Raw genomic sequence first — 16,474 nt, forward strand, 5'->3', positions numbered from 1 at the left:
CAGTCAAGCCAGGCTGCAAAGCCTGGGACAGAAAAGTCACTACCGTATTTTATTACAGGAGCAGGTGTCCTGGGTCAGATCTTTACCCCAGTACCCTGTCTTCAATAACGCCCCAAAACAGGTACCCGGGGAGAATTGCAACAACAGTTTACAGCATATACAGTATCTCCTCCAAGCAATTCCTCGGTTACCAACAGGTTGGAAGCTTTGGGGCTGAGACATACAGGGTTTCTGTGCACTGAGCAACCTCCAGGGAGTTTCTCTGGTGTGGGTCATTCACAAAGAATTCATCAAAGCAGCAACAGTTTACAAAATGAAGGGGTATGGACTTTAAAGGATGTCAGACAACTAAATTACTATGTGGTATTTAGACTGTAATTTACTTTAAAAGGAATCAAATAAAACTGTAAAGTAGATTATCTCTGAATAGATATACAATAAATTCCATTCTATCAATAGAACTAGAAGTAGACTCTGTTACTATGACGAGCACCTGCTCAAAAGCTGTTTTGTTTAATTTTAGCTTAATCCAAGTTATAACGCCATTAAGTGCTTCCCCATCACTCTTGAAAATCTAGTACACAAACAGAAGCTAAATGTACCTGCTTAAACTGAACCATGACATCTTTTGACAGTTCCATGTCCTTGAACATCCCCTCCAGTTTGCTGGTAAAAGCAGCGCCACATTCTGTCACATGAATTAAAGCAAATATCTCACAATTACAAAGAAGCACAGAACAAGCAATAAAGGTTTAACCTGAGACAGCTGAGCCAGATTTGCCAGGTTACGGAGCACCCACAAACAGGTACAAGTTTTAAGGATTTTGCTCCTCTGTAGGTACATTAAATGAACCAGTCACATATCTAAGAGGTCACGCCAATAGTTCTCGCTGAGCACACTGAAAGCTGTGATATGCTCAGCTATTACTTAAGATCTGGGTTGTCACTTCTTAAAGTGTGAGAAAATAAGGATTCCAATTTACATGCCAAAAAGTAATAAAAATTTAACACATCTGAAAGCGCCTACCATGTTTAAGCTTTGACAACATGGACTTCTCAGCATCTACTGATGCACTTTTTCCAACCAGCAGTCTTTTGGCCAAGTCTTTCTTATAAAATGCCTCAAACACATCTTTACCTATATGGAAATGGAAACAAAAATAAAATACAACTGAAATCATACATTCTATTTGTGTCATTGCACTTCAGGTTTGTGACACAAGCGTTTCTCATCACATGTTGATCAGAACAATATTCACTACACAACAGTGAAGAAAAACATTTAGATAACTTGTTCTTTTTGTATTTTAATTATTTTCTTAACACATTTTGCAAAATTTTTACTTCTTTCTCCCCCCCCCCCCCCCCCCCCCCCCCCCCCGGAACATGGGCTGCCTTGTTATTTCCCATTAGATCAGCTGCAAATCAGATGAAATTATTCCTGGTTCCAGAAGAACACTCTCCCTTCAGTGGTCTGATTTATTAAAATAAAAAAATAAAAAAAAAAGAAAAAGTGTTCCTATGTATTAAAGAAATATCCTTTAAAAGCCTAAGGTGAAGAAAAATTGACAGAAGTCTTCTGACTTGGTTTGCCAATCGCCTTTTGAAATAAAGAAGTCATACAGGCACCCACAAACTTTCACACCTTAAACCACAGCTTCCGCAAACCTTTTCTATTGATAGTGCGAAGATATCAGCACGTTGTGTCACTTAAGAGGAAGAAATTCAGTGTAACTCAAGGGACTATTTGCGCTGCCTACAGTAGCCCCTCCTAATTCCTTGTAAACACCTTCCAATAGCGATTCCTCCGATACTCTTCTTCCTTCTCCATCCCACCCTCTAGGGAAGTGCTTTTTCATGAAGCAGCATCAAGATACTATCAAAAAGCCCAATGCCCAGAAACTAACTACTAATTATCATCTGCTCTTAAAAGGACTCTTACGCACCAGATGGCTCAAAATAAATATGCACTTTTATCTCAGTACTACAAAAAATATTAAGAGAAAAAGAGTTGGTCAAAGTTTCAGATTAACAGAAATTAATCTCTTAGGCTGACAAGTTGCCAGCGATACTCTTTTCATTCACCATCTCCATCCAATACCCTCTGCATTTCACAAAAATCATGATGCAAATGATATTACTTTATGACTGATTTCTTGTCTGCTTTCCCATTATTTGTACTTGTTTTGGATTTTATGAGGAAGGAACGCCACAGATTTCAGAACAAACTAATACAGAATTAGGTAGTTTCTGCTTATTCCACCCCAGCCCGGGATGCACGTCCCACTTCCCTCAAAATAGTGACCATGTGTCTCTTGGACTCAACCACATATTTTTTTCTGATATCCAACCTAGCAAAAAAAAAAAAAAATTTCTCCTAACACATTCAAGGGTTTTGCTCAGATAGGGACATACATAAGGGAAGTGCATTTCAAAAGCAGTAAAACACAGCAATAACATTTTCTCCCATCATTCTGAGTCGTCCTCTGTGTTCATTCTCAGCCATGATGAGAAAAGGCAAGTCATTAGTTGCCGGGTTTTCACGTACTTTGCACCTACGACATACTGAGGTGGGCAGGGAAGAGAAAATCTGCACTAACCTTTCTGTTCTCTGTCATTAGAGGAGAGGTTGTGGTTACAGATATGGTTAATTTATGTGAAAAAACTTCCACCAACAGCTCTAACTCTTAGGTCTCCACTCACAGACTGTGAAAGGTCTGTAACGTGCCAATCTCCATAGAACAAGTTTGTCCTCCCTCGTGTATTTATTGTGCTCCTTCAGATGTAAGGCAACCTGAATTTAAGACCAAGTCGAGCAGAAACTCATGCTAAAAAAGATTTCTTGCATTCAGAGGAATGCAGTTCTGCTAGTAGCAATAAAAACAGTTTTAATTGCATCAACGGTGAACTGCTATTTCTTACCATGAATGAATCTAAATATGATCATGATTTTGTCAAGGATTCTTTCCAGCTCTTCATCTGTTGCTTCTTTATTACCAGCTCTTAACTTGGAATCCACATATTTTGCTACAAATAAATAAAACAGTTTAACAGCTTTAAAAAAAAAATCTAAAATAACCAACTTAAGCATCTCCCACTTGAAATATTACTATATGTTAAATATTACTATATGTTAAAATATGAGTGTTACATTTTCTATTTTCCCTTTTCCCATCCCTAGGTTTAGTGGAATGATAGAGCCCTACTGTACTACTGCCATAATGGAAAAATATCACAAAAAAGGAACCATCCAAGAAAGAAAATGAATACAGTATAATCATTAAAAATAATGCATTAGAAATTCCCACATTTTGTTTAAATAGTCATAGCAAGCACATTACTTGTTGAAAGACAATGTTTTGGAAGTGTACAATGCATATGAATGTATTTTATGAGAAACAGAAACAAACAACACAAAAAGGACTATATTTCTGTAGACCTTTACCAAGTTCCTCATGCTCCTTCATAGGAGTATACCAAAATTTAAACAGAAGCAATGCTTTCAAGTTAGTAGCTTCAGAATGCCAGAAATAAGGTTAAGCCATGAGTTTAGCTACGTATTTATTAAGCCACATTAGTATCCCTACACAACCTTCTGCGTAAGAAGGAAACCTTTGCAGGAGCTGAAACACCACAATCCCCAAACGACAGCAGCCCGTATCATGGCTTTAACCTGTATCACCAGGTTGTGCAATTTGTCCTACATAAAGCTGGTTTTAGAAGGACGCCACAAAATAAGGTGAATAAAGGCAAAAGAACGTACAGAGGAAAAACAAACAACGAAGGAGTGGGATCCTCTCCCGGTGTAAAATGCTACAGCTCCAGTTTTGCTGCAGGCAAAACAGTCAGAACAGCTTTTGCTAGATCAGGGATAAACCCAGTAACAGTATTTTTAAGATGTTTTTATTACTTTTCCCCTTAATGAGCACTAGCGCCCCTTCAAGGTAATAAATCTTTTTTCTCTATTAAAACTCCTTGTATCTGAAGGCTTTAAAATTGTTCTCCCAACTTCAGCCTTCAAGGCAGATAGATGGGCTGTACTTAGTCCTCTCTGAGAGATCCATAACATCCGAAGAACTCTACTACCACAACTGAAAACAGTTCCTTTTTTTTTTTTTTTTTTTTTTCCAAAGCTACTTCCCCCTAACCATTTACTCCACTCGTAGCATCAGCATTACGCTCTCTGAGCGGTTGTTAGCACCAGGCACCGTGCAAGAAGCAGAGCGGAGGGAGAGCAGAAGTTGGCATGCTCCGTCAGGATGCCGCGCACACACCTAACCGCACACCCAAGCTTTTTGAACCCGCAACGCTCCCAGGTTAACTTTTGCCTCATATCCCAAAAATGAGTCTCCTAAAGCAGAATGCGTACTGCATCACTATTGCACTAGCACACTCAGCAGCATTATCTTATCATGCTCTCTATAGATTTTCAAAATATTTTACAGAAAAATATTTGTGTACCTATCAATTCTGCAGGCTTATTTGGTCTCTTGTTGATAAATGTTTCAAAGGACTCCTTCATCAAGTTTATAAATTTTTCATTTTTCTGAAAGCACACTTCTATGATATGGTCCACTTTATCCTTAAAATCTAGTAGCTCTTGCACCATATCCTTGTCTTTTTCAGGATTAACCACTATTGTTGTCCCAAAGTTCTGTAAAACAAACACTTTTGATAATAAAATACTTTGAGTGCTACCTATCTCCCCCAACAGACACATTTACCCTTATATCATTAGAAAGAATAATTTTTTTTACAGAGCTACTTATGTGACTTCCAAGTTTTCAAAAAATGAGATGCATTGAAATTAAAAATAAAAACCCAGACACACATTAATGGATTTCAAACATTAGTGTTTGATTTAAAGATTATATACATTTAAGACAAAAGCTAAAAAAAAACCAAAAACCAACCAATAAATAAAAAAATACACAGTAGACATGACTCTATGAAAGTGCAAGTTCACAGTTAGATACAGAACTACATGATTCATGTAAAAGAAATTATATGGCAACTGCCTCAGAAATGTTAAGTGTAATGGAAAACTTTGCACTATTTTTCTTAAATCCACTACAGAGCTCTGTTGATGGAACTGGTGGCAAAAATTCAACTGCTGCTCATCACTCCGAGATTTCTCTTTCAGCAAGGGCTTAAAAGCAAAAAAACCTAGCTGACTTGCAATAAAACAAAACTTTCCCATTTTCAAGAAGCAGCCACAGACTTGACTTTCTTTTCTTGTTCCTACATTTATTATCTTAAAAGTCAGAGATACAATACCGTTTGTCTAGTGAACCAAAATATCCTGTAAGGGAGGATTTTAACCTATCAGACTATTTACAATTGCTTAGTAACACTGATCAGCACCCTAGACAGAATGGTCAGTTTTCCAAGGTGAGAAAGAGGAACATCTGAACAGTAACAGCAAAACAGCACTCAATCCGTGTGTTTTCATCACCTTAAGTATGTTAGCCACAACAACAGTCAACGAGAGATGGGGAAGTCCCTCCCAAATCTCAGAATTTCCGCTTCAATATCTAATTATCCACTGTGATCTTTCATCGAGATCTTTCTCAAGTAAGATTTCAGAGTGAAGCCAAACACAAGGCTGCCCAAGGTCCTTAGATTCAATAGGAATATCGCAGAATGGTTTGGGCTGGAAGGGACCTCTGAAGATCACCTAGTCCATCATATCTTACATTTCGCACAATTTCCCCTTCATTAACACAGCATTTAGACATCTCACAGTCTCTATCGGTTATGTTCATAAATTGCAGGGCATTCCCCTCATTCTGCGAATGGCAAACTGAGATACAAGAAAGTTAAGTGGCACCTCCAAAATCATAAAAAGTTTTCTACAGTAGAGCACAGACTTTCACCCCAGTAATCTGGTATGCTCCCTGTGCTTTTTCTTACACTGGCTCACAAGATAAAAGTTCTTGAAGCCTCACTTCAACACGTTCTGTCATACAGAATGTTTGAAAGGAGGAGATTTAGTGACACTATAGAAAATGGTTTCTAGCTTTTTGAGTCTGTAGAAAAATGCCTTAAAAAGAAAGCCACAAAAGGTCTGATTCTGTGAGACGTAAGGTATGATAAGCCAACTTAACAACTTGCCGCTGTGAAAGGAGAGGTTCTGGTCCTCCTTTCCTTATTTTCCTACCTGTCCCAAACTCCTGCTTCTTTCCTGGGGCTAGCACATAGACTTTTCTGTGAGCGTCTTCAGCTCACTAAACCTGACATAAAGCTGACCTTGCCCAGGTACTGTGTTATAACAGATCACAAAAGGGTCTACGGAGTGGCAGGCAGCACAAGGGTTAAGTCAGGAGTGTGATCTGGGAGCAAGGAAGATGTTCCTTCTCGGCTGCCTATGGATCGAAGGGCTGGACGACACCCTGCGGAGCAAACTCCACCTCGGTTCTGGGGGGCAGAGGGGGGACCATAGTCCCACGTCCGTGGGCTCACGCTGGCGGTGGACAATGCCGAACTCCAGACGCGGGTGTGCAGGAAAGGCACCTCCGAAACGAACGGATGTTGCACACTTAGTCCTGAAGGCTGATGAACCCCTGGGCGATTCAGGGGAGAAGCACCACATCAGGAATTATTCACTCCAGAAAGAAATCTCTTCTGTGAAGCTCTCCTGCCTTCGTCTTGCAAGAGCACTAGAGTGCAAGCTCTCTGGGGCAGCGTACTATATGCATATTATGCCTACCAAAACAAACCTGAAGCATCTAAACACAACTTTGATGATGGATTATTTTCAAGAGGAGTATTCCGTTCCAAATAGCTTAAACGTTCATCAGCATTGCTGTAGGTTGGTTGCATGCAGCACTGCTAACCTGCAGCAGAATAGCTACATTCTGATGTTTCACTGGATTTTGCAGGTATGTAAATACTTGAGGGTATTTGTAGCAAAACACAACACATAGTACAGTCCAGCATACTCTAAATACATGTGCGTGTCCTTCTATTTAAGAGCAAAGCAAACCAAAATAACTTCTTGTATAATGTTCAAACCTACAAGGAAAGCAATTTCCAAGTAGAAGTTTAAAACCATAACTTAGGTGTTGCTGTTTCTCATCATGTGACTGTTATTGGGGGGAAAGCATTAACATCCCTCCCTGTATTTGCTTAAAACAGAATTATGATGCATACACCTACGTATTATTCTTGGTTTTGATAGAAGAAATACATGATAACAGCATAAATTTTGACGTTAGTTAAGAGATCTTTGAAATACCTTGATGTATTCACTCCAATGTTGCAAAAGGATCTGCTGCCCACCTTTTACCCGGCTGAACAGCTGGTATGTCTGGGTCAAATCTGATATTCTATTTTCATCGAGCAGGTTATCAAGTCCTAAAAAAATTAAATTAGAAGAGCAAGCAAATTTGAATACAGTTACACAAATACAGTTAGAAATATATTAGAAAAATCTCTATGAAATACATCAAAAGACAAGACCCTCCGGTGTGCTTAAAAAATATGAACTTTTTACGACTAAATTTCTGAAAGCAAGCAATACGTTCAGGGTTAACATGTCCCCTTGTTTAAACTGGCTGAAATGATTTATGGTATAATATTTTAAAACTATTTCAACTGAAGTACTTTTCCAACAAGGTGTTCTGCCTTCTGCAGAATGTTTATGAGCAGTGCTCAGGGTTTTTTTTAGCAACCTTTACAAATACGGAATTATATTTGAGATATTTGTTTCCACACATACAATTTACTTGTCACAGTGGGTGTAACAGTCATAGGGTTGGCTTTCTCTATCTGTGGAAGTTTTTCCCATGGCTAATATACCTCCTTAAATTCCTAAGCTGTAGAGTTTATAGTTATTGCAGAGTATGAGAATCTGTTATCAGATATTACATTAATTTAAAAAAAATACCTTTTTGCAAAATAGCTGATAAGTGTTCTCCTAGCAGCTGTTTCTCCACACAAGCAATCAGTGGTTTCCTAAATAAGGCAAGAGAAGTACATTAGAAGTATTACAGTATAAGGGAATTGCCTCCTGTCACAGTGTATTTGTGAATAACTTACACTATAATAATAATGAAAAAAAAATCAACAATTTTCTACTTAAAACAGAGGGTACAAATTAAGACAAAAATGTCACGTGATGTAAGTCAAGAAAGAAAATAAAGCACGTATATAATTAAAAAAGAAATTCAGGCTTCAATACTAAAAAGCAAGTTCTTACGCAGTAGAATAGAGAAGCTCAGATACCAAAAATCAATACAAAAATGTTTCTGGAAAAAAGTCAAACTGATGTTTTCTTGGAAACAAGCAAACAAAACAACACAAAATGACAAAACAAAACAAAACGCTCCAACAGTCTGAACTCCAAAACAACACAATACATGCTGGTGATGTTCAAAACTGAAACTTTTCATCTAATTGTGTTATGCACCTACATAAGCATAAATTGAGCTAGAACCACAAGACTCAAATTTGCAAAACATTTTAAATTTGTCCTTGAATTTTCCCTACTTTTTACTATTAGTGAAATATTTGTTTGATACATTCACTTTAGACAGGAATGAAAAATAATGGCAAGTTTTCCTTTACGTCTTTTATAGCCTAAAAGAAGAAAGAAATGCCTGAAGTGCTAAGGGATAATTTCAATGTTTCAACTTCTACCGCTGCTTACAATATGACACCAAAAGACCAACCATTTCTTTCTAAGTTTTATAAAACACCCTTAATTTAGATTTTCTAGCAGACAGGTGCTCAACTTGGATTGATGGAAGCCTTTTATGTAGCTGCATCCACTTTACGTCCCTACCTTTGCTAAAACACCACCTTTCCTGAAACAGCCCATCAATGACTCGCCTGACCTCCATGCAATACACAGTTTTAGTCCCTTCATCTCAAAAAGATTAAATTAGAACTTGGAAAGGTTCAGAGAAGGGAACAGGGATGATCAAAGTATGCAGCAGCAGGTACAAGAGAAACAACTCTATGTGTCAGGACTCTTCTTTCTGGGAAAGAGATGACTTAGCAGGGATACAGTGCACTGGCAGGGAGGGAAAAGGTGGAAGGGAACTGACTGATCACTTTCCCTTCCAGTGCAAGAACTGGAGTCATCAGTGACGGTACTGGGAGCCAGAGTTAAACAAAAGGAAGCAATTTATCACATGGTGGCTAGTGCACCGGTGGAACGCTTTGCCAAAGGCTGGCACAGATGGAAAAGCTTATGTGAATCCCAGTGAGACAGTGCAAGTGTTTGAAAGAGATCCAAACAGACAAACCACATCAGGTTCAGAAAATACCCTAAGCTGAAAACAGGCAGACACTAGGAGAGTACCGGGGCATCACATATACTTACTTTATTTTTTCCTTTCAGTGGTCATAAGCAAAGATGAAATACCAGTTAGACAGACCCTTGGTCTTAACACATATGGTCATTTTTATGGTCACTTCCAAATTCCCCGAAATTTCCAACTACTGCTATCTACAGCTGCTGACTGTGTCCAACAATAGAAGGAGTCAAGGTTGTATAAAATACCATCCTTTGCCCTGGAAGACCTATTCTGCCTACAAGGGAAGTAAGGACAATTCATCTGCTTGAGACTGAGCGGCAGAGCACTATTTCCTGACAAGCAGACAGAATGAGTATTTATCTTGACTGCTAGCTAATGAATGAGCCTGAAGGTACCTTCTGCATGGCCTCAAAGTCATCTACCTCGGTCATCTACTGACCGGCCAGGAGATGTGCTTATTCTGGTCAGCTGCCCAGAAAGGCATGTACTGATGGGCTGAATAAATCCCTCTACGGGCTGCAACACCACACTCTCCATCTGTTGCACAAATCTGGTTTGAAGTATTTTGAATGGTGTTTCCCATGATGGTTTTGTCCTGGAAGTATCATTCCCATCTCAAGATCAAACCCAGTAACTAAATTTAACATCCTTCCTGCTCTTTTCATGCACACCCGGAGAGACAGTGTGACCTGAGGACAACTCAAGGGCACTAATTTTAATAACTGCTGTTTCTTAATGCAAAGAAAGGAAATTAGTGCAAAGCCTTCTAAAAGTAGGTTTCTAAGCCTTTAACTAACAACGAGATTCAAAGCAAGGACTTGATGTATATCTAGACAGAAAACGTAATGATATCAACCTATTTTTTTAACTTAAACAGCAAATAAATATATATATGCTTTAACTTCATACATAGAAACAGTTCCATATATTTCAGTGTGAGTGATTTTGCCAGAAAAAGCTAGTCACCCTGCAATCAGCATTTACAGGAAGAAGATTCAGGTTCAAATATGCACCATGACATGCAACCCATTTGTGTGTGAATATATATGTAAAATACGTCTGAAGAAAATACTAAGTTAAAGAGATAATTTTTATTCAGTTATCCTTTTAACACCCAATGAAATGCCAATACATCACCCAGAAAACTAAAAAATAAAATGAATTGTTACATTCTTTATTAACTGTTATGTTCTTTATTTAAAAAAACAAACAAACAAACAAAAAAAACCCCAACAGCTTACTGCAGGACAAATTATATATGGATTTATAGCATGTCAGTGACTCTGCAGTACTTCCTGAATGCACACTCTTACCCCAGCAAAACACACATATTACTCAACACCCGAGTAAAAAAAGGACAAGCTACCTTGCACAATACATTGGCAGCAGCTGCACCAAAACTGATCTACTATTAGGTTCACATCCTGGACTGTTCATGAGTGGTGTTCATGTCCTCTATCCTACACCATAATTTAACCTTTTCTTTTTTTGCCTAATGAGTCTTTCTTTCCCTCAAGGGATTTGTGGTCAATGCTGTTATTAGTACATGAATGGCTAAAATCAGCTGCTACTTCGATAACGCAAATTTGAGTTCTTATATAATGTTTTGTTAACTTCAGTATACACCGATAAATCTTTCTGGACAAATTTCTCCCCTCTTACTCAAAGAATATTTTGATTTTAAAGAAATCAGTTTTGATAAAAATGAAGTCTTAAAAAAACCAAGCTGTATCACAAGCGCTATCAACAAGATAATATCTGTAAGATAACGCAGAAATAATCTGTGTGTCTCTACAACCACAGATAATCACACTGTTTATGAGGGATGCTTGACTTATGCTAAGAATGACAAAATTTGTACTCACTGTGTGCTGTGGTCTAAATATGTTATTACTCTGTCTCCTTCTTCTTCCAAACGTTTATTAACATGGTGAAGGTATTCTGGAACCTAGCGAGACAAGCGAATGTCAAGTTCATCTACAAAGGTATGAAAGGCAGATAATCTTGTTCCATGACAATTATTTTACACTACAAATTTAAAGAGAATATGAATTGGAAAGGACTATTCCACCAGAATGTTGTTATGTACTACATAATCTATATTTTTATTAATCAATGTTACTTTACATTAAAAGTATTATAACTGCACCTGACAGAAAGGAAGAGAAAAAACAGAAATCTAAGAATTTTTCAGAGGAAGTTAATTTTTTCTCAAAAGCCTTCTGAGCTAAGCTAGCCCTTAAAGCATCATGGAGCAGATTTTCAGTTGGTGTGAACCATATAGTTCTATTATTTCAATGGCAGTTTGTCCAGTGGAGTATCTGTCCCTATGGAGAGTTAAGACATTTAGCACATACTACGCCACAGGTATGAAACTCAGGCTTCAAATGATCAAACCAGTTATGCATACATGCATATATATGTACATGTATACACGCACATACACATGCATGTACATATGCATGTACATGTATGTAGATGCATATATGTGCATGCATTATGTGCATATGCGTTAAGTATGTACATGTATATACTGCGTAAGTTAGGGCCTTACTCCTTTCGTGTTTTTCCACAGCTTTCCACTATGCATATAAAAGCAGTAAGACTGTTGGTCTCAAAACCTGTGTCAAAGCATTTCACCTCAGGTCCCAGTGGAACGCCAGGGAATGAGGTGAATAGAGCAGGACTGGACACAAGGATTCACCTCAGTGCAACGCAAACAGGCGTAGTGACTCCATGTTAAAATGGAATTAAAATAAAGGTAGTCTGCTGGATTTTAGACCACCAAGAAACACATACATTTTCAGACATAACCACATCTGCAGGCTGCCCACTGCAAAGCATAATTTTATCTCAGGAAGGCAGAAGACAAAAATGTTCTTAAGTCTATTTAACTAATAAGGAAAAGAAACAAAACAGCAAAATAAATGCAATAAAATAGTAAAAAAGTAAACGGTTTACTTCGGTATTAACCACATAGTAAAATGATGCCACTGGATGTTTTACAGCTCTTGGGCAAAAATAATATTGACGGCACACCTTTAAGCTTTATGTGGAAATGACTTTCTGTTAGTGTGACTTTCACTACACAAAATGTCGCTGGGTTTCTCCACCCTTAATTATATATTTCAAGCACCAAGGCAATCTGGAGCCTGCTCTTCCCTTTGATAGAATACTGTGGTTCACATCAAAACACGTGAATGTGTACGTGCATACCTGGGTACCAGTGAATTTCACTGAACATTAATACACCATGGCACTACCACAAGTTCTCATGCAATCCCACAGCAGATAAAACTAACATAAAAGCAATCATCTACAGCATGCACCTACCTCTCTTTCTTGCATTAATCTTTGGCCTTCTGCAGCATATAAGCAATTTGTCTCCTCCAGAAACCTCTGTTCAAATGATTCCTTGTAAACCTGCTCAAGAAATTAATTTAGTTACTTACATTAAGCTGCCAGTAAGGGTAGCATATTTCGGGTGTCAGGCATAGAGGGCAAGTAAAATCTCAAGAACGCACACAGTTACGAGAAGTGTCAGAGTAACACTACATTAACACAGAAGTTCTGTGCCCACTGGTTTTAGAAAGGCTGAGATCAGAGCTGACTTCCCAGTGCAGCAATAGCATGTTTCAGCCATCAGTACTCATACCGTATAAATTCACAGACTTCTGTCTAAGGCACACAGCCCAACACCAGTACCCACCATCACAGCACAGCAATGACATCCAATCCACCTGAGCTCAAGGCTCCCACTGATATTTCTGTGGCAAAAAAATAATAAAATACTTCCAACTAGTGGAACATTGGCACAAAACAGGTAATTCCCATCAGCAGAATAATAATACGCTCAGTAATGCATCTTCAGATCTGCCAGGTTTATCTCAGTGGCCCAGGAAAAATGAAATATACCAAATAAGGTGAAGTCTCTTCCTCCAGGGAAGGAATAAGGTGTATAAAAAAGGGCACCAACGACAATCACAGACATTGAAAAATTTCTGCATAACGATTAGCAGTTTAGTATAGACAGGAGACAAGTTAGAAAGGACAACTACATAAAATAGTTAAAGCAGTCTGGAGAAGGTAGGTCAGGAACAACATGTAGACAGAGGGACAGTTAGCGAAAAGAAAAAGGAAAGGTTCCTTGAGTGTGGTGGAAGAATAGAAGAAAATATTTATTCCAAAACATATAGCAGAGCTGTAAACTCATTACATTCTGACCATTTTTTTCTCTTAAGGACTTCTAAAAGCTTGATTTATTTTTTTTCAATGCAGACTTAAATATGAAACCTCTGGCTTGACAAGCGTTCAGAGCATAATAGTTCACTGATGCAGCATCACAAGTAGACATCAACTCACTGTTTCAGCCTTCTCTTTACACTAGCTCCATGTTCAACAGAATCAAATACTAGATTTCATTTCTTACCTTGCTTTCCTTCAGGGTAACTGGGAAAATATTAACATAACAGTATATGGAACTATTTTCCGCATAAAACATGTGTAAAGCCCTACAATAGGAAACAGCTATAGAATAGGATTTATGCAAGGAGGAATCAACTTTCAGCAGCTGGGCCTCAATTGCGTAATTGCCTAAAAATCAGGCATGAGTAGGAGATTAATTGTTCAAATTAAATAAAAGATTTGCTTAATTAATTAATCGTTCTCCAGAAGCTAACTTCTGTTGAAAGAGGGAGAAGTAGAGATCCTGCCATATAATCACAGGATTACGAGCACATCGCTATCTCAGTGAAGTGACAGACATTATAAAAGAACAGATTAGACTAGGTTAGTTTCCCCAGTGAAAAAAGAAAACTACACTTTTGAGCCAATGAAGAAGAATGCAGACTTAAATCCAATTCCACAAGAAGGATCCAATAAAGGGGAATGTTTATCTTTAGTTAGGAGAGTACTTTGCTAAAAAATAATAAATGTTAAAAAGTCAACACCTAGAAAAAGCTGATGCAGTTAGAGAAGCCTGGCACGTAACAATGGGGGAAAAAAGGGGGAAAAAGCACACAAATCAGATCTGCCCCTCCAGGTTATGTGATCAGAAAAATCATTGACAGAAGTTTGCCTTCTCTTGAACAGAATAATTAGTTATTAATTTTTCTGGTACACTACAGAAAGTTACACATGAAAGTCAGGAGGCTTAACACAAAAGGCAGAAAAGCAGGTAAGCTGCCTGACCAAAAAGGGCTATTTTATGCAGTCTTCCTCTTTGAACTCTTTTTTAAACCTTCAGCCAGTTCTGTAATGCTGTATACCACTTGGGAACAGAGCAGCCTCAACAGTTTTCAAGAATGAGAGACAGCTCCGAAGATTTATTGCACATCACACAAGGCTGCAATGTCAACTGGAGGACAACGATGTCGAAGTCAGAAGCACAGCATTTTTTAGTCTATTTGGTTACTTAGTATGCTAACGGAAAGTTCCAGTAAGTTACAGATTGACCTTATCTATTTGAAAACCTTGGCCTTAACTTTGCATCCCATTCTACCCTTGGCATCTCTGCTAAGAAGTTGCCAATACAATGATGTTCTTGTGATACAGACCCAGGATTTGGCCTCCAATAAGTGACACCTTTTTACAGTGACAGAGGTGGTCTTTTTTTGTTCCTACATTTAATCGGCACTAGGATTAGAAAATGAGTGATTAAGACAGACAAAATAGTGCACATACTAAAAGACTTGCAAAGCTATTATTTAAGAGTCTGCAAGCCACTACCTCTGCTAAGGAAAACAGGCAAAGAGGTCTCATTTAAGAACAGAGAATAAAAGATTGCACATCAGGTAAAGAAAAGGCAATCTTACCAGTCTCATAGCTAGATTTTGAAGCACATTTTCTAGAAGAATAAAATTATTTCTGTCCAACACACGAATTAGGAAAGTCCAAACTGTTTCTAAACATAGCCATAATCAGTAAAGTTTGCTGTACTCACCTGCAGATCAGACAGCATGCTCAACAAACTCCGCAGCAAACTTCTGTCCACAGCTTCACCATTTCGTTCTCGTTCGATCAGCAGGAGGATTCCATCAATAGTCTTGTTTTGAACTTGCTTGTCACTAATGACGTGATTTCTAAATAACTCCAGCCCCATATCCCTGTGAGAATATTGAAAATTAATAAATCACACCGTTGATTCTTTTCAAAAATCTGTATCTCAGTTTGAGAAAAATAAATACATACAAAATATATATAGTGTATATATATTATAAAAAAAGAGAATGTATTAATGCTATATATAAGCTTTTTGACACTGTCCACTAAGAAAGCTGTAAGAAGAATCATCATAAAAACACCAGGCCACATGCTACCAGATGCACGCACTTCAGCTGAGAACTGCGACCAGCCTGTCTGTATTTCACGTCATAGACTATAATATTCTCTGTTTATTAAAAAAATTACTATGATAAAAATGGTGAAATATCTGAACATGTACCTTAACATAAGATTCTCCAGATCAGTCAATCTATATGTAATTTATAAGTTTTGTTCAAAAGCATGAATTCTCTGTATGTTTAGGACCTTATTATCACCTGTGTCAGATTCTTGTTTCATTCTGAGAGGACGAGGAACGGTGCTTCTATGCCATGAAGCAGCCAATTATTAAACATGGGCTCGGCCAAGGAAAACAGAGGAATCTTAGATAAAACTTGTTACCTCCAACTTCTTCACACGCATCAGGATTTCAATAAAGGGAATTTTCCCAGTATGAGGAAAAAAAGACACAAAGTATGAACAAACCTCTTCAACAAGGTTTAGTAAAAGGAAGCCTAAGACAAAGAGTTGGAGGAAAAACTACTGCAAAGGTCGGGAAGAAAAAGATGTCCACAGGACAAGCAAGGGGCAGGAGGACGATGCCGGGTTCCTCAGACGGCCTGAGGGGCTCCTGAGAGCACAGAAACCAGCCAGGCAGGGAAAAGGTACGCTCTTACTTCAGTACATTACGTATTTTTTTGCTTTAGGTGGAGTAACGATACCAGAAATTTTCGGCAAAGCCTGGGTTTGTTTGCTTGGGCAATGATATACAGTGTCCCTCAGGAGGGATGCTTAAAAACAGAACGCCCAAAATCGTGGCCGTGGTATGCTGAAAGTACAGCGGCGTCTTCTCAACGCTCTGAGCCACAGGTCTCGACTCTCAAGAGGCCAGCGCTGGAAAGATGATCTGCACCTCATCAGGGTATCTGACTGACTCCAAAAAAACAGAG

At 38.3% G+C, this 16,474-nt stretch overlaps 1 protein-coding gene across 1 annotated transcript in view; it reads right to left on the reverse strand.

The window, feature by feature from the left end:
- CUL4A (cullin 4A) overlaps positions 1 to 16,474 on the reverse strand; it is a 35,566-nt gene that overhangs the window by 8,993 nt on the left and 10,099 nt on the right. Inside the window, exons 6-14 of the mRNA XM_052773750.1 lie at positions 15,205 to 15,367; positions 12,597 to 12,686; positions 11,129 to 11,211; positions 7,889 to 7,956; positions 7,238 to 7,356; positions 4,462 to 4,654; positions 2,923 to 3,027; positions 1,028 to 1,138; positions 603 to 688 (exon numbers count right to left, since the gene is read on the reverse strand). Coding sequence (XP_052629710.1) covers positions 603 to 688; positions 1,028 to 1,138; positions 2,923 to 3,027; positions 4,462 to 4,654; positions 7,238 to 7,356; positions 7,889 to 7,956; positions 11,129 to 11,211; positions 12,597 to 12,686; positions 15,205 to 15,367 — 1,018 coding nt within the window. The remainder of the gene's footprint in view (positions 1 to 602; positions 689 to 1,027; positions 1,139 to 2,922; positions 3,028 to 4,461; positions 4,655 to 7,237; positions 7,357 to 7,888; positions 7,957 to 11,128; positions 11,212 to 12,596; positions 12,687 to 15,204; positions 15,368 to 16,474) is intronic.

This window comes from Harpia harpyja, chromosome 22 (genome assembly GCF_026419915.1).
Source record: "Harpia harpyja isolate bHarHar1 chromosome 22, bHarHar1 primary haplotype, whole genome shotgun sequence".
NCBI lineage: Eukaryota > Metazoa > Chordata > Aves > Accipitriformes > Accipitridae > Harpia > Harpia harpyja.